The sequence below is a fragment of the Haliaeetus albicilla genome, chromosome 9 (genome assembly GCF_947461875.1).
Source record: "Haliaeetus albicilla chromosome 9, bHalAlb1.1, whole genome shotgun sequence".
Taxonomy (NCBI): Eukaryota; Metazoa; Chordata; class Aves; order Accipitriformes; family Accipitridae; genus Haliaeetus; species Haliaeetus albicilla.
In genome coordinates, this window is record NC_091491.1 from 3,191,115 (window position 1) to 3,217,706 (window position 26,592).

General features: G+C 36.7%; 1 protein-coding gene across 12 annotated transcripts in view; it reads left to right on the plus strand.

The window, feature by feature from the left end:
• Positions 1–26,592, plus strand: part of BCAS3 (BCAS3 microtubule associated cell migration factor) — a 373,998-nt gene that overhangs the window by 138,599 nt on the left and 208,807 nt on the right. For 10 of the 12 annotated variants that reach the window (XR_011326035.1, XM_069790965.1, XM_069790971.1 and 7 more), the window contains exons 16-20: positions 393–543; positions 7,858–7,902; positions 14,367–14,491; positions 15,115–15,280; positions 16,473–16,573. Coding sequence is in view for 11 of the 12 variants with exons in the window: in XM_069790965.1 (XP_069647066.1) it covers positions 393–543; positions 7,858–7,902; positions 14,367–14,491; positions 15,115–15,280; positions 16,473–16,573 (588 nt within the window). In the remaining variant the exon portion in view is untranslated. The remainder of the gene's footprint in view (positions 1–392; positions 544–7,857; positions 7,903–14,366; positions 14,492–15,114; positions 15,281–16,472; positions 16,574–26,592) is intronic. The other 2 variants (XM_069790966.1, XM_069790968.1) reach the window with 1 other exon arrangement.

Consider the following 26,592-nt stretch of genomic DNA (forward strand, 5'->3'; position numbering starts at 1 on the left):
AATAATTACCTTCCAGATTTTCTTTTTTTTTTTAAAATAGAGAATTGGAATCCAGAGCTTGTTCTTCAAATCGAACTTGAAAACTTTTTGGTGAACAAAACTGTCTAGCAAGAAGCAGCAACAGCAGCAGGAATAATTTCCCTTCCATGGAAGGGGACCTTATCCACATATATAAAAATAAATATTTGCTGCTTCCACTGTCATTTATTTTTTACCTGAAATGAAGATGAGTTTTTAAGATACATTTTTGCTTACAATAGGAGCTCATTATTTCTTTGTCTCTCTCTTTTTTTTTTTTTTTTTGGCAATGGCTTATTTCACACAGTTGTTAGAAATTATAAATGAAGAAAAAAATCCAATAATGTGTCTTATTACGTCTCTATCCCATCAAGGTAAATTGAATAGCCAAGACAGTTACAATAACTTCACAAACAATAATCCTGGGAACCCTCGACTCCTGCCTCTTCCAAGTTTGACTGTGGTGTTGCCTCTTGCTCAAATCAAACAGCCAATGACATTAGGGACCATCACCAAACGCACAGGGTAAGTGTATTTGCACAAACCTTTCTTAACGTTGTTATTTATAATTAATATGAAAATAAGTTGTTACTAGTGATACTTAGTTTTATTCCTTATTTTAATTTCAGTGTATGTAATTTAACGGCAACGGAAGGGGGGTGGGGGAGGAGGAGAGAAGAAAAGAAAACCAGCGTAAGATAAGTAATCAAAACCTGAAAACAAGTCTCTAAAAATTCAGGAGTATTCATTTGGGTGGGTCATTTTCTTGCAGTCTACCATATCGGAAATACTGCAAGCTGACATCAGGAGAAGTTTCACACCAGGAATTGGTATGAAACATAAGCAGAGCTGTATTCAATCAGAATAAGTTACGGTTTTACTTTTTTTTTTTTTAAGTTTGTTTATTTTGCTTTCCAAACTTTTCAAGCAGAAATGTTTTTTGACTATCAGAAATGGAAAGACAGTAAGCCAGGTTGAGCATAAAGACAAAACTTTATCCTGCTGTTTTCTTGACCTTATTTTTCCTCTGAAGTGTCTGTTCTGTACTATGAAATTCACGTGTGGACTTTCATTCTGGAGCCAGCTGCACTTTGGTACTTTTTACTGTGCCATGATAAAGCACTTCAAAATATTTGTCATTAAAAGCTCTACTAAATATATGTATGTTATAATAACTAAGAAGATTTTGTGAGCTTCATAAACTGTAACAATTTTAAGTTAATTGATACTGTTCAACAGTTCATATTTTTCTCTTGCTGAATTTCAAATCTTCGGGTTTTGCAATTAATACATAAGGCTAATGGGCGATTTTTTTTTTTTTTTTTTTACCCCCCCCCCCTTTTGGTTGTTCAAATCCCTGAATATTTTCTAGTTAAATGTCGGCTTGATCCATTAATTTACAGGTGGCTTTTCTATTTTTAAGCAAAATAGATTGAGTATGGCATGTGGTTGGACAAAACAATTGAGAGTCCTACAGGTTCATAACCTTCTCCTACATTTTGGCAAATGGGTGCAGGCGCTGTCTTGCTTGCTTCAGTGGTTTCTTGCTCAAACCCCAATAGTGAGGTGAATTTTACCTTGTGTTTCATGAACCAGGAATTATTTTTCAGGCAAGAGCTCATGTATATTCCCTCTCTCCGTGCCTAATTCCCTTATTCTGTGCTTGAGTGTTCAGGACATCGTGTAAAATCTGTTATTGTTTTGTTTAGCGCACTAAGTATGCATGATGATGTTCTGAAGCTTGCATATGTATTCACATATATACATGTGTATCTATATACATGTCTATCTAACAATCCAGTCCTGCTCTTGCTGCTGTAAACAGGAATTTCATGAGGTTTGTTGAGCCAAATTGTGAACTATGAACACGCGACTGTCCTAAGCACAGAGGCTGTTTGCAGATAAGTTCCTGAACTTCATAGATAATTGTAGATGGAACTTAGGAAACAGTATGAGGGTAATGTTGTGGTTTAACTTCTTCCACACATACATTTCAGTTGCTTATTTTTGCCTTTTTTTTTTTCTGCTTACAGTTTAAACATAGGCAAGGGGAAAAAGATTGTGCTAGCAATCAGGTGAATTTTGAAAGTATAGAAAGGTGTGATCTTGGATGAGGACAGGAAGGGAGGCAGGATCAGAGAGAGGTTGGCGTGTGTGGAGATAAGTGGGAAGTTACAGTTCCTCAAAGAGGGAAAATACCAAACAGGTGACTTGAAGAGTACAGTCAGAGAAGGACAGAAACGTAATTTTGGGCTCTGTTGGTAGACTCCTAGAAATGGAATAGACACTTAGAACTAGGTGGGACAAGACATAGAAAGAAAATAAAAAGCCATCTGAGGGTCTGCCGGGAGAAGGTAGGGGGATAGGAGCAATGGCGAGGATGATGATTTGAAAAAAAGTACTTGGTTTACAATAGTAATTCATGGAGTGGCCTTTACAAAAGCTGTTTCCTTAATGCTGTGGTGATACCAGCAAACTTTTCTACAACTATTGCAAATGTAATAAGTCTGCATTATTTTATTTAATGTTCTATTCTTACATATCTTAAATGTGTTCAGAGAGTGTCCATATTCATAGTTTTCTTTAAGTAAATTTTACTATTCACAAACTGTCCCAGTCCTAATATTTTCTGTAATTTTTGAAACTAATTAAATTTAAAATATTCAGTGAGATTTGGGGGGGGGCTGAGGGGGAAAACAGTCATGGGAAATACCCTGCTGTGTAAATAGAGTTTTCATGAATGAGGATCATGATTTTCAGTGAAGCCTGTGTAGATGTATAATGCTAAGCTGAGAGCTTCCTTCATTTGTTCTGCATCCAAAATATTTGATGAAAGTACACAAAATTAACATGGAAAGCTGTATTTATAAAGCAGGGATTTAAGAGGAATGCCTAGGATCCAAGAAGCCTGGCATGCCTAAAATGACCAAATTGAGACAGCAGCCTTAACTTAAACCTCCAGGGGGCAAAGCGTGTGTTTAACATATTTAACATCTGCCCTCATATTTCTAGAAACACATAGCAATGTAAGTCTGTACAGTGTAATATTTAGACAGGACAGGGACCATCTGCCTCACTCTGAGAAGTGTAGGAGGCATGTATTACTGCAAATGGCAAAAGACAGATGTATTTACACCTACATGGTCAGCACCTTTAAGCACTGCTCCGAGGAAACAAGGCTCTTCTTTGGGAGCAGCTGCTTAACCTTGTGATTGTGCAGTGATCAGAAAAGGAGACGAACTCACTATCAGTTGGATTTTACAGTCGCTGTTCAGTGGCCCTCAAAGCAGATTCCTTTTCTGTTGTTGCTACTTTTAAAGAATTAAAAATTTAATCTGTTGCAGTACGTTTGTAAAAGGCAAGACTAAAAGAATACCATATAATTAGCAATTCTGGATTTGTCCGGTTTATTGCTTTTAATATCTGAAAAGCTGCTGTAATACTATACATCTTAATTAAATTTTGCAGGTTTTAGTAACCAAAAAGTCAAGTTGGGTTTTTTTCTGCTGGTATCCAGGACAGCAAAATATTTTTCAGGTACTGAAAGGACTGATCGCTGCTCTTAATATCATCTGTCTGAAGCAGAGCTGCAAAGCATGTCATTTTACTTGACAGGTGGAATGGCAGTAAATTTTTTAAAAGTGTTCGCTGTAGCCCTATGGGAATGAAAGACTAGAATCTGGAGTTGCGTCGTTACTGCGCTGTTCATCACAGATGCTTTTTTTTTTTTTTTCATGCAAACTCGTAGATTTTGGAACATTTTCTGATCAGTCATTAAACTCTCTTACTCTGAGTACAATTTACATTCTCAGCACTAAGTATCTCAGAGCATTACCTCCCTTCTTGCCATCACTATCATTTCCTTGTTCCCTGCCCTCTGTTTCTTCCCTTGCTTTTTCAAGTCTCTCATTGTAATTTCCGCACCTTCATGAAGCACTTAATTTTTGTCCCTATATTTTGTCATCCCATTGACTCGCTTTCCTGTAGTTTGTACTGTCAGCACATTCAGAGGAGCAGATAGGCTTTCCCAAAGGGGCTCTAACACTAATGAGTAAGGAAGCATCTTATGTTTTAAAGATTAGGGGGATGTAAGACAGTAAAAGAGCTAGATTTAATAAGTCTTTATGTATCTGTGCCTCAGTTTCCCTCTCAAGATGTTAATAGCAATGCTGAATTCCTTCTCAAGTCTGGTGAATGGGTTAATTCATTGCTCATTTACAAAGAGCTTATAGATTTGAAAGGGGAAGAACTGTATGATCCATCTCATGCTTGTCTATAAAAGGCAGTGAATCAGAATAAGTTAGAAGACAGCTTTGTGCTTTACCATAGCTTTATAAGTGTTCCTTGTGTTTGTGGAATGAGTCGTAGTTAGTTTCCAGTTTGTAAGAATGTGGGGACACAGATGAGCAGTAATAGGAAAGAGGGAAATAAAAGATACAGTAATTGCCCCAAAAGAAAAAGTATTGTAAAAGTTAGCTTCTCTGACAGCAGCATTTGTTTTAACTTTCTCAAGGGATATGGTCATTATATTTGTATCATACTTCATTCTCAAATTCGTTACAGCTTTAGTGAAACACCAGGATGTAAGCTGCATTAGTTGTGTCTTGCCAAAACAGAGACATCCCATGTACCTTACAGGAAAAGAAATAAGCGTTACTTTTTGCCATCCAAAGGATTTAAGTAGTGAGTTTTTAAACATGAAATTCTATCCGTTCTTCATCTCATCCCTCATTCCACCTCCAGTAAGGAAGGGTAAAAGTAGGTAAAGTGTCTGATGCAATTTTATCATTTTAGTGTTTTTCATTTGCTTAAATGTACTGAAAATCACTGATATCTGTTTGTTTTATTTTGACTCAGAGAGCTTAACTTAACCCAGGTTCTACTGCTGAAGCAAACAAAAATAAGGAGTGCAAAGTCATGATGTCATGATACAATTAAGTAGGAAAAAGTAACGAAAAAAAGTCAAGAAAAAAATTAAAAAGTAAAGCTAAAGAATTCAGTACAGTAGGTCAGCTATCCTGCATGCTCAAGCCAGACATTGTCTTTCTGGCACATTTCTCAGATGTGTTTTATTTCATCTTTAGTTTATATAAATACATTTTGGGTAATAAAGCAACTACTGTAATTATTTGTAATTGATATGAAATACAGTTATTTGCACTAAATTTTGTTCAGATGTCACTATTTATGAAAGGATTTTGGCTGTGGCAGCATATAGCGGTGAGGTTTAGAATAAGTGGGTATTGTACAACTTATTAAAAGCTTAAATAGTTTTTATTAAGCATGATAACACAAAATCAAAGAATGTTTCAGTTTTCAATTTGCTAAAACTCAGAATCGGGTAAGAAATTAAGAAAATTCTGTTGGAATTTTGAATCATAAATCATCTTCATTCCATAGTTTTCCTTTGGAATTTCTCACTGGCTATGAGAACAGGGAACCTCAGTGAGTTTTCTGCCTTGGCATTGCTCTGTTACTGTCACCGAGTGTAGCCATCTGGTGCTGTCTTTTCAAGGTTGGGTTATCCTGTAATTTGTACATTCTCTCTCTCCGTCTCTCTCAATTAGCATACCATCCATATTATGTGAAGGAAATAGTGAAAAACAATTGCTTATATAAATATCATAAGAAAAACAATGGTCATCTTAAAAGAAATTAGGTCTCATGAACAGAAAGTAAATGCTAAGTTGTCTCTCTCATACTTAAGGCTTTTTATTAAGACTTTACTGTAGTCTGTGGAAGTGTAATTACATTTTCTTCATGATACAAACAAAACCTTCCATTGAAGCATGTATCCACCTGGGTCAATGTGTAATTAAAATAGAGAGAATTTGTTAATTTGCAAGTATAATTGGGTCAACATAGTATGTTCTGCAAAAAAAAAAGCGCCTATGTTATCTTCTAAATTGTTCTGATGAGTTCAGCTAAATGTCATTTGTCTGCTTTTTGCAGACAGAGAAACTGAGGCAGAGAGGAAAAAAAACCAACTTGCCAAAACGTCCAGGGTCATAATTTAGAAATTCTAAGCTCCCAGTCAGATTCGACCACTCTCCAGTGACTGTTCAAATTTACACTGGATACGTTATAGGTTTTAATTTGTATTGGCTATGGGTTATGCAGAAGACTTAGCTTTCCATTAAATATTTAATGGAAAGTGCAATAGTGCTGCGCTAATTTTCTGTTGAGCCATTAGAATGGTCTTCGACTCAGGGACTGAATGTGTTGACTGTATAGGAGATCATACAATTCATACGGTTCATACAATTTAATTGGGTTTTATCCCTATTCAGAGATGATATATTATGTCTAGAAAGGCAGCTGGTTCTACCAAATGAACGCTCTCCCTCAAAGTGTTAACCAAACATTTATTTAAATACAGACAGCTAAAGGCTAGTCCGTTATACAGAATTCAAAAGATCTTCAATATGGTTTTTGGCCTATGTTACTAACAAAAAAATAGGGTTTTTTTTTTCTGCAATATTCTATTCTTTATTGGATTTTTGCATCTTTGCGTGTCAAAGCATATACGTCTTACGTTTGTACCTTCACCTAAATAGTTTTTCAAGAGGATGTCTTCATTCATTGATGTTGTGCTCATGTCAAATTCAGTTCACAGAATTCTTTTATATCAGGCTGGTATCCTTTTAATTGTGTAGGCAAATGGCAGATTGCTTTATACATCTTTCTATGATAGACCTTTTCTTTTAGTTCATTGCCTGAAAATATTTCATTTGTTTCAACTAGCCAGAATTTATTGCTGAGTCAGAGTATAAAAAGAAAAATGACGCATTGGCATTTACAAAATCAATTATTCGGCAATTTTGTGGATGATGTTACATCCCAAATGAGAATCAAAGAAGCCTTGAGCATGTGAGTAGCTCTAAATTTACCTCCTGTTCCTTATTTTCAGATTTTATGCAAATGTCAGTACAGTGATGGCTTTTTCAAGGGTGATGTAAAGAACAAGGGAAATCTCCATTAAAAATGCACTAAAATTAATGGTGTGTGGTACCACTTTCTACACTGTGCAAAATACTTGAACAAAAAATAAAATAAAATCATGGTGTAGATAAATTACTGAGTGGCCAAATACTTTAAGCACTATATCAGGTGATTTTTAATATCAAATACATTTGAAATAAGTTAGGGTTCTCTGTCCTGCATTCCATGCAAGCTTTTAAGTGGGGGAATAAGATTGCTGTGTAATACAGTTGCTAAAGATTTTGAATTTAATGGTATGTTTCTATCGTAGGAAAAGGGCTGAGTAATTTACTCTGAAACGTTGTGCTTGGACCTGTCGTTGTCATTGCTTAGGACCTGCCTCTTTTCAGTAAATTTGTAAAACTGTGCCGCTCAGACCTTCAGTGTTTCATGGAAAACACCCACATATTTGTTGCTTTTGATGCTAACTTATTTTTCCTAGTAGTTTTGACTTTAAAGTCTGTTTAAGGCTCTTGACTGCTTTTGCCTCAGATTTGTCAGGAGATTTCAGGAAGGAGACCTAACCTGTGTCTAACTTGAATTATAACGTTAAAGCCTGCTTGCAGGTGATGCATTATGTTTGTCCCAGCAGTTGTGCATGAAGAGCCTACCCCGTCAGCTCCTGCTTCTGTGGGTGGTTGCGTTGTCAGTGGGACTGTTCACGTGAGCAGTTATGTTTGTGAGTGTCAGCATGCTGGTTACCTTAGAGGTCTACATGTCTTTCAGGGCATCATGAATGGTTATAAAAAAATTATTTTGTTTATCTTCTGCATAAATCTTAATAGCATGATATACAGTGTACTTGTTGGTAATTGAGTTTTCATCTAATTTCTGTGCATTTTTCCCCTTTACGTGAAGACCTTACCTGTTTGGAGCAGGATGTTTTTCCATAAAAGCTCCATGGTGAGTTCCCAGTTCAAACCCAGCATGCCTATAATTCATTTGCTGTCCTCACTGAAAATAACTCTGTGCTTAGACTTTTTAATTTTGGATTAATTTTTTTTATTTGTTTACTTGCATGGCTGATCCATAGGTGGTAGCACTGCATAATTTCACTTTTAAACTATGGATGTGTGTTCACTATCAAGCATTGTCAAAGAAATGCATTCACTTTTTTTTTCTTTTTTACCTTTGAGAGGGCATTTAATTTTTAAGTAGCAGAGAAGTTGAAAAAATAAATTATTTCCCAGTGGGCAAAATGGTTGCAATATCTTTCCAAAACAAGCCTCTTTTTTTCTATATAGCTTCCTTTATTATTGTAGCATTAAGTTGTTTACAGACAGAAAACATTGATGATGACCTCTCAAAAACAAGCCAGATTAGCAGTGAGTAGGCAGTGAAGCCCTGCAGTAGGAGAGATGAAGCAAGTAAAATGGGCGCTGGGAAAAAAAAAAAAGCTTATCACACTTGAGAAAAAAAACACCAAACTACAGTTCCATTAAAATCAGGATATTTGAAATAATAAGGCATTTTCATTTAATATGTAAAATTGCAGCATATTACAAAAATACAGACAGAAGAGAAAACAAGTTGTAACAAGTTTCCCTGTGTTGGGAGCTTGGTTCAGTATTCATACAGTGCTATGTGACCTCCAGTCACCTTTTTATAATGAGATGGAGGTTAGGTGGTTGAAGTTTTAGGCAGCAAGAACGGAAGAAGTTTGAACATCTTACACCTTTCTTAGAAATTGTAGAAACTTTCAGCTAGGAGGGTTTTGGGGTGTTTTTTCGTTGGTGGGTTGGGGTTTTTCTTTTCTTTGTTTTGAAGTGTAGCTAAGGATACTTACTAGCTATGTCTATCAGTATCTGTTAGAGTATTTGTATGTGGCTCTTGTTTCTACTACTGGAAGTTTGTTCCACATATATCACCCCCTTATGTCTCTGTCAAAATACTATCTTCAGCAGAAAGAACTTCTTAAGAGCTTTGTTACAATACAGACTTCTTAAGAGAATGGCTGAGGGCAGCCGATGAGGAGGGATATGGGAGCTATATTGACAACAGGAAAAGCAAAGGCACTAAATATGACACTAAAGGAGAGAAGGTGACATTGCCTTATTCCTAGATGATATCTGGTTACTGAAGTAGTGTTCCTAAGAAGCATTTCTAAGTGTAGTTTATGATGCACTTAAGTATTTCATGTGATGGTGATCTAAGAACTGAAAAGGCTCTGGAAGAAGAGTTTTGAAAGTGGATTGTCTTAGCAAATGGATGTGTCGGTCATCCCCTGCATGAAGCAGCAGAGACGCTTGTCAACCAGAAGTGATTTTAGACTGAGGCAAGATTAAAAGGCCTAGATTAAAGAGGGGAATATATCAAATAGACTCAAAAATTGTTGCCTTGTCTTTCACAAGACTCTTTTGTGGTTTGTTTAATGCCAGTGCTAGCTCAAAAATATGGTCTTTACTAGCCTACAGAGAAATTAGGATAAAAAACACACTTTGGGTGGGGGAAGAAATCATGTTGTTTCCATTAAGGTCTTAATGAGACCTAAAATTATGTAAACAAAATGAATGGAGATTTGACAGCTTACTGCCTGGCAAATAAAGGAGCCTAGCATTTCTTTTCTTGCTTTTTCTTGATTCATTCATGATTTGACAACTGGAAACATGTCTTTGTTTTCTTGTTTAAGGCACAATGATAAATTAATTAAAATTTATGTATTTTGAGACATATACTTTTTCAGTAATTTTATGTGAATTGCAGATTTCATGCGGTATTTTTCTCCTGATACTTTTGTTGCTGCTTATGTAGTCTAGGTAAAAGTTTCACCTTCAAAAATCACATGTTTCCATTTCAGTGGGTTTAGCTGTGGAGCTGTGGATAAGTGGTTTTATTTTTACGAATCTGATGTATTTGAAGCCTGTTCGTTGCGAACATAAAACCAATGTGATTCTCAATCTTTGCGGGCTCTTACTATTTGATTGATAATATTTGAATTTGTAAAGCAGTTCCTTAACATCATATATATGCAATTTATTTTTTTTTTTTAAGTCATGTGACTTGTTTGACTATGAGCTGAAAGAGACTTGAGAGCCAGCAGTATTTTATGAGACATAAAGCTATTTGAGGAACACTCCATTGCTGAATTGTGTAGCCTCTGGTTTTCATGGTTGCCTATGGTTTTCAAAATATTTTAATAGTATTAAGTTATTAAATCTTTCTTACATAAAGTAGAAAATAAACAGTAATAGAAAATGAAAACTAGTTAAAAAATTGTCATTAGTTGTGATTTTTTTATAAAGAGCTAACACAATACATTTCCAGAGAGTATACCAGAGTTTGATTTGTTACAGAAGTCAACAAGTGGTAGCACTGAATTGTTTCAGTAGCTCTTAATTTTTAATTATTGCATTGCCAACACGAAAGAACTTGCATGCTATTGCTGAGTCTCTTCATTTCTTTTTAAGATCTGACAAAGTGATGTCTTAATTTTCTTCTTTAGTTTGCTCCCATCACTTTTTGTGCAATTTCAGTAGAAAATGCTCAGGTATGTTTTTCACTGGACATGTGTACATCTACATCTCAGTGCTTCTGCATTTAAAATGGAAATAATCCTCCAAAATTATGTTAGAGAAGTTAATTATTATCAACCACACAAATTTCCTCATATATTGTGGTATTTGGCTGGAGTTTGGGATTAACTTGACTTTTAGTAGGTGACTTTGTCATTGACTTAAGCTGGGGTAGGCGAATGTCAACTGTTGGTAACTGAAATGACATGAACATGGTCTTCAGTTGGGGCACAGCTCTTATTAAATTTATAGCAGAACAAGAAGGATGTAATTGAAAGGAGTTTTTATTTCTGTTGCGCTCCTGCTCTAGGTTTCTGCACAGATACACTTGGGATAAAAATACTGCTGTGTCTCATTGAATTCTTGGTGTAGTTACGCATTTGGGTAGACCCAGACAGGAAAAGAGTACACTGCCTTTTTATCCTCCTATGTCTTAAATATAGTGTCATTTTTTCTAGTGTGGAAGAGTGAAATTATAAGGGTGAATGTTTGGGTCCCATTAGCTTCACTTTCTTGTTTTTAGTGTTGATTCCCAACAACCTGCACTCCTTTCTGCATTGCAACCCCTTTCAGTAAAAATACGGTACAGTCTTTTGAAAGTTAGTATATTGTGAAGATTCTTTTAAATTAACTTTTTAAAAGTGAGGCAAAACGTGCCTTAATTTCAGCTCTTGGAATAATTTATGAAGTGCTGACAGCCTAAGAGCAAGTAAAGAGCAGGAGTTCATAGCAGAAACAAGTCATTCACCGTCTACCTTCAACATTATTGTTTTGTTATCATTTATAAAGCTGAGAGAGTGTTTGCATCTACATAATAATGAGAATTTATAGTTTCCAAGTTGTTAAGATATCACAACGACATGAAAATATATTTTTCTAATGGCATTACTGTTACAGAAAATAACTGGGCTTTTGAGGTTTACTGAAGGAAAGAAATTTGCGTTGGAATGTATTGATGAAAACTCAGGGATAAAGTAAAATAGTGGTGAAATGAAAGATTCTTTAGTTACAAGAGTTTTCAGAATAGACTTGCTGACATCTCAGCAGTTTTTTCAGAAATGTGTCTAAACCAATATGATGCACTAGTAATTTTTGTTTGTTTGTTTGTCTTTACTTTTTAGCAGGACTAAGTTTAACCGCATGAGTAACCGCGTTTTACAAGGTCTGCTCTTTCTACAAAACATAGTTCTTGAAGGGAAAATGTTTTGGCACTGAAACCAACACCTAAATGCAGGCCTTGAAAGATGTACATCTTAAAGACATGATGTAAATAGAAAGCAGCTTAGACCATTTCCTCTAAGGTTGTTTATATCTGTTATTTGATTGAGCATAGGTCTTGGGACTGATGTGGAGTGTGGAGAACACTGCAAAAACGTATTGTTAGAGTACCAGATTCCCTTCTGCTTAAGGGCTTGAAGAAATTGAAGTCATTATATCTCTGTAGAAATTTACTTCAGTTTGTAGTTGAAAATAGCATTTGCTCCCAATTGTGTTGAGTTAAAATTCAGAACATTAAGAATATTAGGACAGCTAAAAATAGTTATCAATACATAGTTTGTTACAGAACTGGTTAAAAATACTGTTTCTGTGACAGATCACTATTTCAAGGTGGAAGAAATGTAATCTGAATTTTTCTGAACAGCTAATAAATACTTAATATGTTAATATCAATTTAAATATTCTAATGTAGATCGTGAAGTGCCACTGCAAGCAAGGTAATATATTTATAGTCAGGAACTTTCTGGAACACAGATTTCTGACCCAGTAATCTGTGGCTGTAGTTTTAACAGTTGGATATTAAGTGCTTTGTGGTGGTTCAATATCAGAGTTACTGACTATAAATTGCAATTGCTCTTTTGGGACGTTCTAGCTTCTTCTGCATGTATGAGAGCTTCAGGACTGATCTAAGTCCATGAAGGTTTGTCTGAATTTTTCCATTCACTCTGGTCAGTGAGACGGAATTCCTTTTGAAAGGTCTTTTTCCCCCCACACTCTAAATGAAACATGTGACTATAGGCCATGTGTGTGATTTATGGCAAGTAGCTTAGCCCCTCTGTGCTTCAGTGAGTCTATCTGTAAAACTGGCAGAGTAATACTGCACAAGGTGTTGGGAAGCTCAGTTACACTTTCTGTAAATCCCTTTCAGAAACCTGGCTGAAAATACAGTGCAAGTGCAAACAATTAGCCTTTTCTCCCATTTTCATAAATGACCTCATTTCTGGTATCCTATACAAAAAGTATTTGCCGCTTTAGGTGAGTTCAAGCTGAAGGCAATTTTGAATGTTTCAAGTTGCATGACAGTAATGATGGAGGCTATATGTTTTTAACCATATGCCATATTTTCCGCATATCACTTACTACAGCTAGTTGTTGGAAGGAAATGAAGTGAGTGAGATCAGTGCGAGTTTTGCCATTTAATTCAGTGAGATCAGGACTGAGCTGTAAGGGACCAAGACACAGGTCTTTGGACAGGTGCAGTTTCTGCAGCCAGGTGCAGGAGTTTTAGAGGAGCCCAGCTTATAGAATAATTTCGGTTTACCTTGCTTTTCTTATGTTATTTTTACATTATGTTGATCCATAATCTGTTCTTGCTTTCATATCCCTATTGGTTCATTCTGTTGAACCACTTCACTTTGTATACAAGTAATTTGTCATCAACCAAAAAAAGGGTAGTATGAATTAAGTGCCATTAGAATTATGCATAGTGTTTGAATTGCTTTCTGCTGTTAAAATATTTTTCTGCTGCTTAATTCCATCATAATACTTCCAAAAATTTGTTTGCATGTATATATATATGCACACACACCCTTCTCAGAATTGAAGATCATTACTTAAAAATGACCAGGTTAATGTGATGGTGTAATCGCAGGCTGATATACTGTGGAACAAGAAATTAATAGAAGAAAAAAGGAAGGGAGGGAGAGGCAGCAAGAGAAGGGAGCAGTGAAATAGAGTAGAGAAAGAAATACAAAATAATCCAATTAAAAAGACTGGAAAAAAGGGAACATGGAAAAGGAGGAATCCTGTGTGAACTTCTCAAACAGCTTTTCTCTTAAGGAAAGGGTAAAATCCTGGTTTAATGAATTGAGGAAATGGGCAATGCTCTGAATGTAGTTTTGAGTTTATACAAAGCAGAATGTTACGTATCTTCAGATTCCTGTAAGGAGGAACACTAAATGATGTTTTGATAAAACATAATTATAAGCTACTGTATCTGCCACACGCACATTGTGGAGTTTCAGAGGAGAATGTATCTTAATCTCTTTTTATGCAGTATAATTACTGATTTGTTTTAACATGTAGCTCATGAGTGTATGCATTGTTTCCCTTTCCTTGTATCCTCCGCATGTTGTTCCCTCTTACCCTTTTTCCCATGTCCCATATATCCTAGTGGTTTCAATGGCATCAGGAGTGTGCTGAGTTATAACTGACTGGCAGTCAATGTTAGCATTATTTGTAAGTTTCTTTTGAAAATGCAAGAAAATATCAACCAGCTACAATGACTGACCCAGAAACTATATTTTCATTCCCAAAGGACTTACACTTACAAATGTTTGTATTCACTTCAGAAGTTGTTTCTATTGAATGCAAATATTCAATATTGGGTCTTTTAAAACAGTCCAACTAACTCTCCATTATGAGCCAGTGCCGTTCTTTGAGTTAATGAGTTCAGTGATCAAGGGGAATTTGGGACCTATTATCGAGAAACACGAAGCATCTGTAAACCCTGCTAAATCTTATGGGAACTGCAGATATTCACCACTTCTGAATTAATATCTTAGAATGATTATTAAGCAGGGACATCTTAATTTTTGAGAATTAACTTTCATAATTTTATTGTGTTCTTTCTTTAAGCAAATCCAAACCGGCTCCGCAGATTTCACCCAGTAAGTCTGTGGGAGGAGAGTTTTGTGTTGCTGCAGTCTTTGGATCATCAAGGTCATGGTTTGCAAACAATCCGGGCCTGAAAAGAGAAAAAGGTTGGTATATTACAAAAATAGGACTTGCATTTAAATTCAAATTGACTGATTTATTTTCTCATTTTGTGATAACTTCTGAGCAGATGATGCTTATCTGTAGATTTTGTTTCTTAAACTCAGTGACAATGGAGATTTTGGGGGACGTGGTTGGGGTGCTTTTGGTAAATAGGACAATTTACAAGAAATTTTAATCCGTGAAATAAATCATTGCCCTTTTGTTGTGATACAATGACAAAAGCCAAACTTTGATAGTTCAATCCAGAGATCTTTTGTGAAGTGTCACTGAAAAAGCTGTGAGGTAAAGGTGAGACACCTTTGCTAAAGCAAATGTACAGACATATGTTTGGCAATATGTAATTACCTGAACACACCTTGGTGAGAAGCTCTGTTCCACCTTCCTTTATATGAGATATTCATGGTTTCTTTAAACAAGGGGAAAATTATGTGCTTTGTACAAATTTTCTCTTTGTCTCTCCAGCCCTTTCCACTTCTAATTCACATTTTTGACTGCAAGCATATAAAGGCAAGAGACTTAAAAGAATAAGTAGTCTACTATTTTTGTAAATTTTTTTTCTGTTTCTGCTGGGCTATTCCAATAAGATTTTCTTTCTTCTTGCAAACAGATCAATCAAAACAGTTTGTAGTGGAGTCGTTGTATATTATCAGTTGTTACGGTAGCCTGGTGGAGCATGTACTGGAACCACGTCCACTCAGCACTGCTCCGAAGATTAGTGATGACACACCTTTGGAAATGATGACATGCCCAAGAGCCAGCTGGACTTTGGTTAGGTAGCTCATTCCTTTTACTTTGTTGTCGTCTTTTTGTCTAGAAAATGATCGTGAGCTATTTTTTCGGGTTTTTTTGGAGGAGGTGAATGAACTGCATCATGATTTTCAGCCATATTTTTATCTTAAACTTTATCTTTAAGACTCTTAAAGTTTTCTGTTGGAAGAGAGGACTCTCGATAGCAAATTCAATCTTACCTTTTCATGTAGTTCTGCTAGTGCTTACGTGTCTGAATGGGAGCTAACCATTTAAATACTTCTGTGGGGTGGAGCTACATGAACATGTTAACAGATCAATAGAGATCCTTATCAATTGGGGATTTTAAATGATCAGATTATAATTTAGCTTTTTATGTAAGGACTAGAAACAATTATTTTAATAGTGTTAAAGTACAAAATTCTGCCATGAGACATGAGTGAGGTTTCCACGATGAAGCATTGCAAAGAATTAGGCAAGTTATCCTGTAAGTAGCTGAAGGTAGCATTTCTGAAGACAGTTGAAGAAATTATTCCTGACATGTGGAAGAAAGTAAACAAAAATTGATGAGAAAGTGTTGTCAGTGCTTTTGACGTTTTAAAATATTTTTCTATCGATTTTTCTTGGCTCCTATATTCCTTAGTGCTGCTTATGGCTGGACTAGATTGATCAATACTTGATTTACCAAGCTATTTAGGAATGGCCCACCCTAATTAAAATTACAACACAGACTTCTAGACCATTATTGTTGAAATGAGTAGGTTGTAATGGAATTGAAAATTCTAATTGGATCAATAGTCCATAACTTTACACAGCTTTATTTTCACAGTTTGTAAATGCTCAATGACTTTACAGTATCGAAGCAATGCTAGTTAACAGAACAAAAATGTTCCCCAGTTTCAGTTACGTGTTTATATAACGTCAGCATGACATACAATGGTCCTAAACGTATTTACCAACTTAATCTAAACCGCCTTCATCATTTTTTTGCACAATACACACAGCAGTCAACAACCAAGTATTGTCTTTGCCTCACAATCTGCGCGATTTGGTCCTGCTGCTCAACTGCCTGTGGTGTTTTGCAGTGTTTCAACAAGCTAATTTAAATAATTACAAACATTTTGTGAGCTTGTATAGATAATTACATGTGATGACAGAAACACTGATTTACATTCTCTGTATTAGCTTAAGTATTAATAGTCTTGTGTTTTACCTCAGAACTCCTCAGTGGAATGAACTCCAACCACCATTTAATGCAAACCATCCACTGCTCCTGGCTGCAGATGCCGTGCAGTACTACCAGTATCTTCTTGCTGGCTGTAAGTAGCTGACAACTTTTTGTCTTACGTGCATGTTTTAACCCGAGTGTGACTTTCTGAGTTGGTTTTTCAACCTGCATTTATTTCAGTACATATTCTACCCCAGAACAGGGCTTCATGTAACCAACTGTATTACTAATGGTAGAGTAGTGAATATAGGTTCTTTTTGATATGAATCGAAGTTGTGTGGCTGTCATATAGCCAAAACGTGAGTGCTTGGCAGGCCTTGCAAGTGCGACCCACTAGATCCCCTCAAGTCTTTAGGGTTTCTTCACCTCATTTCTTCTCGTGCTTTTAGTCATTTCCTCTTGTGAATTCAATACTCAGTGACAAGCGAGTGCCTCTGCATTTTCCCTCTCCACTGGAACTCGTGATTGCTGGGCTACTTCCAGCCAGAGTCTCAGACAGCTGCTTCCCTTGGGAGCCTTGGCATCACTTCCAGGGATGGCTGCCCACCTGCCTCGTCCTGTCTCTTGTCCAGCCACATCGTTTGCAGGGAGCCAGTATGCATGGCATTGCATATTCAGAAACATTTATATTTCTATATCTATAGATACATGGTATATGTATACCATATATATATATATAAACCCATGTTATTTTATATTGGTTTTATACATAAATGTGTATTCATGTTATTTTTTATTTTGACAATTCAAAAAAGACAAGAATATTAACAGTGAGTAGCAAGTGTCTCTTTTATCTAGGGTGTAGTCCAGATCAAAGTGATACAACAGTCAAAGTTTCACAAGGGGGCAACTCTTGGCATATGTAAGGGTACTCATGGGGAAACTAGACCCTCTGCACAGTTGTCAGTGCAGCTAACGCCAGCATGTTATGTGACACAGGCATTTTAAAATGCAGAAGGTGGACATCTGGGCCAAAAGGCAGTAGGTCTGAATGTGACTGGTAAAAGCGACATTGGCGCCAGATTAGATCTGTTGCTTCTACCTGTCCATCTGTTGCATGTGCTCAGAGCTCAAAATGTTGTGGCAACCTACAAGGTTAGGGTCTTACTTCTTCTGTGCTGCATAGAAAAAGGAAGAAAATTCAAAAGGTAGAAAAGAAGATGAACAAGTAATTAATAGCACACAACACTGTGTTAGATGTGCCTTTTGGCTAGAATTTTTTGCTAGATTCCTGCGTCATTTTACTTTCACTTACAGATATGTGAGTTCTGCTTTGAGATAAAAGGTCATTGCAAGGATGTATTTTGGTTGTATAGTATTTTACTATATAAATATAGATCACTGTTTTCAAATGAGTATGTCTACAATTAGGTGTGCAAGCCTATACTTAAATTTTCATAAAAATATTTTGAAGCACTGACTACAATCAGGTCAACAAATATATTTGTAATTTATATCAAAGCCTTTAATAGACAATAGTAACTATAAAGTATAGGTCTAATTTCATATTTTAGTTTAAGGTAACTGCTGCCACATAGTCTGCTTATGTTGCTGATAATTCATTTTGATATATTTTTATCCATTGCTTATGCACCTGTTGCTGATGATAACATTAGATAACTTTTATGATAAGGAGATAAAAAAGGCAAACAGGCTCATTCACAAAAACTCCAGTGTTTCAATAAGTTATGTTTAGCTAGACATGTTTGCAAGGAAAAACATAATGTGTTTCCTGCTGCCAAGGAGGTGGAGTTAAGACCCTTTTCCAGCACTTTTCCTTTAATATATGTCTGCTTGGCCTGTTAGTAGTTAAATTATCTGCATAAGACAAAGCATTAGGATAAAAGGATACCATCCATTGCTGTGTGCATTTATTGTTCTTTAGGGCTGTCAAGACTATTGCTTTGCAGAATTATCTAACCAGACTATTAAATGTAGCATCTTCAGGGAAAACAGCAATACTGAGTAGTCTTGAAAAGGTCTCCAAAACCAGCTTTAATTCACAAACACTCCCTATGTTTGTGAGTCCTTGCAGCTTGCCCCCTGTTCGGGCCAGATTTCTTCCACCTTCCTCCCACCCCCCCCCCCCAATTCTCTGTTCTAGTTTTGGATGTCTTTATCATCCATATTGGCTTCAGCCATTTCCCTTGAATACTATCAAGCATATAAATATATAAATTATTGTATGTAGTGTGCAGTTATTGCAGTATGGGTCCAAGAGCACAGAATGCTGTCTGGAGAATTTTGGACACTTTGTAGAAGTAGTTTGTCTGCTTTTTAGTTTCTGTTGAAATTAAAAGCAGTGTATTGCATAGATACGGTCTGAACAAAAGTTTTTCTGTGAGCATCAATGCTTATATACACAGATCACATTTATCCCACATACTGGTATCGGGAATGGATGTGGTTCACTCTGTGTATTTCATTAACAAATCAAATACTATGCATTTCAAATGTTTTTTTATGGGAAACTTTTTAAAGGAAGAAGAATGAGTGGTAGCTAAATTCCAACGAAATGATGAATTTGTATTATTTGAATTACAGTGAAGAATTTTAATTCAGGTTTTAATTCATGTAATAAGAATTCATTAAGATGGGTGTGGAATGTAAAGAAAAATAGAATAATAAACTCTGAAGACAAAAAAGAGTCCAGAGAACATAGTAAAAATGTCATTAACAGAAAAGTTTGTGTATATCTGATCTTCTTTGAAGTTTTATTTGTCTTCTGGATTTACTCTATCTGAAGCTGCTCAATGAAGTTTCTAAAAAAATGGGAGTCAAACCAGGGTTCTCACAAAAGAGTCCAAGACACCTGTTAGCTTTCCCCCTATTAAATACATGCTAAAACGAAGTTACCTGGCTCTGCTTACCTGCAGTAATGTAATGGGTTGACATTAGCTGAAGCCTGTGGTTTGATGTGCTATCACTTCCGTCAGTAAGTTTAATTGCCAGCAAATGGCTAAATAGGGGTTTAGGGTGAATGTTTCATCTGTCTGCCACGTTAGTGGTAAGAGGAATTCTGGCGCCGTTTCAGGGTCACTATTTGTATCTGTCTATCAGAGGTAGAATACAGCAGTTTCTCTCAGTTTCTGTATAGCATTTCTGCCAATTGTTTGGCTCCATTAAGTGTGCAGGGGAAATAAAAGCCTGAATGACCAAGTCACAAGGGGGTATGGATAGACCCTTTCTTTGTCCACACTCAGAACATTGCATTAGGTCTCATTATCCATTTATAATAAGTGACCTTTGCCCCCTGGGTCATTGAAAAATACTCAGTGTGCTTTTTAGCACAGAGTACCTCTGTCAGCAGACGGACAGAACAATGAAACGTCTGGCGGTCTGGTTGGAGGGCTATCCTGTGCAGGTTTTCATAAATATGCAGTTTGATGCCAAAACACAGGACCAAAATCTTCCTTAGTCTCTGAAAATGATAAAGTAGGCCAGTGAGTTCTTGTGATGAAAAGAGAATATTTTAAAAACACCGCGTTCAGTTATTTACACACAGATCAGCTTTTAATATTTCTAAACCTTAAAGTTATGTTCACAGCTAATAAGGAAGTAACAAGGAACCATTGTTTGAAGAAATATTTTGTACAACAAGTGTCCAAGACTTATCCCAAGGGTATTTGTAAGTGGATTAGCACAGCTGTTTCATTGCTTTGAGGTCATGTGTGACATCTGCTGCAGAAACCTGGATCAGAGTATGCAGTTCATGTCTACCTGAGCGCTTTATCATGGCTGTGGCTGGTGCAGAGAGGTGAGAAAGTGGATAGGGAGAGTTTTGGACCTTTCTGTAAGTTCATAGCTTGAAAGTGAGCTGGCATGTTAAATTCCACAACCTGGTAGCCTGCAGGAAGCGTTAGTATCCTGCTGCTAACTGTTTCAGGCTTTCTGCAGTTGGTCAGAGTAAAAATAACCAGTCCCGAGACTCTCCTCACCTTCTGACAGAGCAGATTTCAGCCTTAGTTTTGTTTTCGTCAGAGTTCATCCCAAAAAGCCTTGGATGTATTACAGTCCTCAGGTTGTCAGTGCTGGGTGTCAGGTGCTAGGTGTTTCTCTCCTACCCTTCTCAGGTTTAATAAGTAATATTTTACCTTACTTGTGTCTCTAGTATTCTCTCTTTATTTGCCTGTGTTCTGAGCAACTCCTAAATCTAATCACAACATAGGAAGGAAATGTACGTCACATTTTATTCTTCCTAGATGTTTTTCCTATAACATAAATACCGTCACCTGGTATAGTTAGACTGTCGTAGCAGACCTGACAGCGGGGGGAGAGTTGTGTGAGGCACTGCATGCGCACATAGGAGGGTTTCTGGTGTCTGCAGAAATTTGCAATGTAAAGGACTTGGCTTTCCTCAGAGAATTGCCAAGTTTCATCATTACTTATGCTTTAAATGCTACTTGCTTCCTGCTGTTTAGTACTTAGGAATTAAGATGCTTCTGGTAATATAAACTCTAGAGGCATGCTGTTAAGATGTGCTTTTCATGTCCATGATAATCTGCTGTTTGTGTTCAGGTTTTTTTCCTACTGAATACTTTTCTTTCTCTTACCATGACCCAAAGTGTTACATATTAGATTGACTTAACCCGTGTTTCCTTTGTCTGACTTCTGTACCTTCCATTTTTGCATGTTGGAATTCATACAGACATGTGCATGGTACATAATGGAATTGCAATGAAAAAAGGTAACTTTGCATAACAGCAGAAAGTCTTACATCCTCATTTCATACTTCTCACTTCCTTTCTTCCGTACCCCTCCTCTTTTAATTCATTTTTTCATTGCACTGGAGGAATGGACTGTAGTTGAAGTATCTGAAACGTGGACAATTAACACATTAATGAAAAAAATTTGAAATCAGACCAAAAGCTATCCCAGAAAGGTATTGAATAAAACGAGATACGATTTCTCTCCTCTGGCTCTGGAAAGGGCACCTTCACATTCCAGGCAAGAGTTTTGGCTCATCAGGACCAGTTTTATGGAGACGACCTGCAGTTGTCAGAAGCAGGCCAATGACAAGAATTAATATATTAACTGGTATGCAGTACTCTTTGACAAATTGCTTACTAAATACATCAAAATTGATTGGACATTCTGTGTTTAAATTGACAAATGACTGCATTAGGGGAAGGAGGGAAATCCATTAATTACAGCTGCCCTCAACCATAGGAAATGTAATCGTATAAATATAGATTTTGTTAAAACAAAAGTCTGTACTTTACTACAGTGTTGCTGGTAAGTGTACTTGCACCTCTTTGCTATTATACCTCCAATAGGAGGTTTTGAAGACAGATCTTTGCAATTGGCTTTTAAATAATCAAAGACCATTTCTGTTGTGTTAAAAGGAATGATGCAGTGTTTCTTTATCCCACTCTGACTGCTTCTGGAAATTGTTTCTCTCTCAGAAAAATGGACATGTAGCTGAGGCTTCTGCTGTCTCATTAATTGTTTATCCTAAATGCAATGTAATTCATATTCCACGATGTTGGGATTCAAACCAGTACTCTTTATTCTCATTCTTTGTGCCTCTACTGGTCTCCAAGTAATACTTGCAGGGGTCTTAACTTATTTCTGAGTAAGAATTTGCACTTGAGTTAGGCCTGAAGATATAATCAGTTTTATAGACTTCGTTAAGGGATTCTTGAAAAAATTAAGGTCTGTGTTTATAGCTGCCTTTGACTTTTGGCTGTTACAACAGATTTTCAATTTCTGGACCAACTGTCGTACGTATCTTGTGTTTTACTGAAAATGGCTTTCATTAGAAGTCAAACTTAGTAACTGTTCATTGTCTTCAAAGGGAGGGGGCTAGGCTTTCCTCACTGTTTGTTTGGGCTAAATGATAACACAATTTATACAGATAATCTCTGTAACGCTGACATCATGTTTGCACTTCCTGCTCCCTCTAATGAAAGCTATGCACCCTGAGCGAGACTTTTGTCTCTAAGCAACATTGTGGTTCTTTATGGCCTATTTTATATTCCTTTCCTACATTCCATTGATGGAAATAAAAATTCCACACACAGAGCTAGTGAATATTGTGCAGTGGAAAGCAAGACTGAGAGTAAGAGTGGAAAGTGTATTAAATAACTGTGTGACTATATGCTATGAAGAGAGATACTATGAAAAACAAGCTACAATGCATGTAATCATAGCCAAACTGCTGCCATACGAGTTACACCTAGCAGACACAGTAAAGAATCTGGTCATTCTGGTCTGCAAGCCTTTTTCCAGGCGCAGCAGAGCGTGATGGTGGTCTGGTAACAGGCTAATGAACTGGGACTGATAATTATATTTAGTGTTCTACCACCTCCCAGCCTTCTACTTCTATTTTTCTTCTTGCACCCTTTTGTGTGTGCATATTTAATAGTGTAATCTTTCTCTCTCACTAATATGAAAGAATATACGTTATGGTACTTCTCCCACTATATACATAGCTACAGTGTGTGTGTATGTAGCATATTGTGTAAGGCAAGAGCTGTATCTTGCTCTGTGTATGTTCAATGTCTATCACAACGGAGCTTGATTTCAAATAATAAAACCGATCAAAACCAGAGCCCATTCTGTAACAACAGTTATGCTATCATGTAGTTACGAGGTGTTCAAAGACTTTTTGCTCTGTTTCTGTGACATCTCTGCATGGCCACGGTCAGACGTGAGTTTGGAGTAGTTCAGCAGTTAGTGCTCTCAGCTGCCCATTATGGTGCCTCTGCTGGGCTTTACTGGTTCTGCAGCAGCACTGGTAGCACTTCAGAGCGAAGTTGGCCAGTTTAACATAATCCACCGATGAAGGCTATCTAAACAAAGCTCTCTGACCTCACCCTGAGGTGGGCGAAGCCCACTTGAGTTTATATGAGCTGCTGTGCTGTGTAGCCTGGAGAGGAATTGGAACAAGCAGTGGTGTGTGGGTTAATGTTTTAAACTGCCATCATTTTTATGTACTGATCATATGAATGTTGCCTATATTACTGGCCTTTCAGATGTACCTGTGCACCACAGATGAGGGCTTTTCCACAAAGTTGTGTTGATTGAGTGTTATGGGCTTAAAACTGCAGGAAAGAACATAGCATTCATGAAAAGTCGGAGTGACGTAGCTGGGCATGGCAGAGCTATGGGCTATCGTGCAGGAAGGCAAACAGGGGAGGACACTGCTTTGTCTGTGCTGAGCAGATGTAAGCCCAGCTTTTTGGTAGATTGAGTGAGTCCCCGATCACAAGACGTGTTACGTTTCAATGATTCTGCCAGGGTTTCCTCCCTATTCTTAACAAGAGTATTGCAGCTAACCCTTTGTTAGTTGTTAACGCAGTCCACTTATAGATGGGACACTGCATTATGTTGTTATTTTGCTATTTTGTGTACAACCAGCACACAGCTGAGATTTCATGTAGTTACTTTGGTACATATGTTTAACTTTATTATCCAGATGGGAATTTTTAAAAATACTTTCTAGATTATCGGTTTGTCATTATTATTATTCTTTCTACTTCAGATTGCCTCTAGCTAGTGTATCATTTTCATGAAATTCTACTTTGTTATTACCATATAGTATAAGAATACAACATACTTTTAAAAAGAACTTCCTGGGTCTCTGCATCAGTAGTTTCAAAGGAGTTGTGCAGATGTCCTGTAAAAATCAAGATCCTTGGGGAAAAATTTATAATTCTTTGAAATTTTGAGGAGGACGTTTCTATACAGAAAAATGAGTTTCAGAATTTCAAAAAATTAATTCTTAAGTGTTTATCTTGACTCAGGTATTCTCTCCAAATATTGCATGAAAATATGAGTATATATATGAACATATAAGTGATACAGGTAAAATACGTTGTAGAAGAATTTTTGCAATTTAAAAATATTTCATATTTGGAATTTTTTATTGTGTTTAAAACTGTAGCAGATCTTGTATACAATTTATAAATATATATGCTTATTTATATATATTTTATGACTACAGTTAAAAAATTTCCAGTGCGACTGATTCCAAGCATGCATTTCTCTTACAGAGTTGTTACATGTATTTGGGGTTTTCTGGCAGTAGTCACAAACAGTGAAAATGGAATTTTCAGGTTTGCTTTTTACACTTGGAGGCGTAACAGATTGCAAGCTAATCTGGATCACCTTTCCATTCCAGAAAAGATGTTTCTAATGAAACTGTAGTTCATGGTATTTTTCTTAAGGGAAAACTATGTTTCCCTAAAACTGTAACCTGCACTTTCTGCTCCCTACAGGAAACAGGATTGAGTGGTCAAGGGAAGCAAATTTAATTTCTGACTGAGCATAGGACTGATTGGGGTAAATAGGAACAGGGCAGATGTCATTTCATGAAAGAGCTGCATCATTGCATATGAGTGGTGCAGTAAATCATGATACATTCTTCAGCTGTGATTGGTGTTTGTGAAATAATGTAGATGAGGTGGATAAAAATTAACTCTGTAAGGTGCATTGGATGCTGGCAATGTATGTTAAGTTTTTGATGCATATATATACCTGGGCATGTGCATGGCTTCATCAGATTACTGCATACTTGCCCATCTTAATCCATATTTTATAAACTAAATGCTGGAAACAGCACTGCATATAGGAATTAAAATACTTTCAGATGTGTACAAACAACAATAATGAACAAGGGCACATGCTGAAATAGTTCTTTACTATTCTTACATGGTCATCTGGAACTTCTTAGAGAGGGGTCCATCAACACGAAGGGGTCAGTTTTCAAAGCAGTGTACAGGGATTTAGCCGCGCGACTCCTATTGACGTTAATGGGAGTCAAACGGGTAAATCCCCACGCACCGCTTTGAAAATTTACTACTAAGCCTCTTGACTTCTCACTACATACTTTGATTGTAACAGTAATCCATGGTTAACATAATTTTCCCGACAATAATGTCAAACATACTTTTGAAGTCAGTGAATTATAGAAATAGTTACCTCTTCCATAATTCTTTAAAGATGGCCATCAGATGGATTTTGCCATAGGTTCGTGCAGTTGAAATTATTCTTTAACTCAGGAAAGAATATATATGTTATCCTTTGCTACAGAACTGATAGTCTGCTCACAGTCTGAGCATTTGAAGCATTCAACAACCTTAAGATGCTCCATACTGTGAGTAATATCAGGTTCTAGCTCTGTCCAGCTTTAAATGGTCATTGTACTTGACTGGTTTCCTATGGGAACTTCAGAAATGGAAACTGGAGTTAAGCACAGTGAATGCATACCCATCTCAATGCAGCCAGCAGTAATGGTGAAGCCTGAACACCTAATGAGCACCTTTTAGGGGGAAAAAAAAAATGCCAGGCTGTTGACTATCAGACCCGTGTTAAGTAAGGAGCAAGTAAAGCAGTCATCAAAACTGGGAAAATCTAAGGAGAATTCATATCCTGATTATAGACCTACCTATTCCTTTAAGATTAAAGTGCTGATACAGAGAATGGATGGTCTATAAAGCACCTAATAAACTGTGAGCAATATACAAATAATGAATGAATAAATCTACAAGTCAATTGGTGGTGTGAAATAACTGTTAGGCTGGTTAAACTCCTGGTTTATGGGGAGGGGGGGTGGTTAGCTTAATTTTATGATGTTTATGATGTTTATCCATACAAGAATCTCAGAAAGTCCTAACGGGGAAAAAAATGAGTGGGGAGAAGTTTTGAGTCAAAGAGGATATTTTAATTTGCATGGCATGCTCCTGCAGAAGTTTACAAGCTGAAAAATGCATTAAAACCAGAACTTTGTTCAGTAACATATAGCCACAAGTAAAAATACATAGAGCATATCATCAAACTGCAAACAGTTTGTTTTAAATATGGCTGTAAGCATTGTGTCTAAAATGATATTTTGGTCTTCACTTTATTGTCAAACTTGAGCAGAGGTAGAGCCAGCAGGCATAGAGCTCTGTGCTCTAAGAGAAAATTTAGGAACATGCATGCAGTAAAACTCACTAAGCAGTTGTTGGGCTTGACCTACATGGCAAACCTGACTGTGGGATACTGAAACCCACCTCTGACAGAAGTGAGATCACACATATAAGATGGAAAAACAGGTGAACCTGTTGAATTTGAAGCGGCTGCATGTAGACCTAAACCAGAACTGTCACATTCTACTTGTCATGG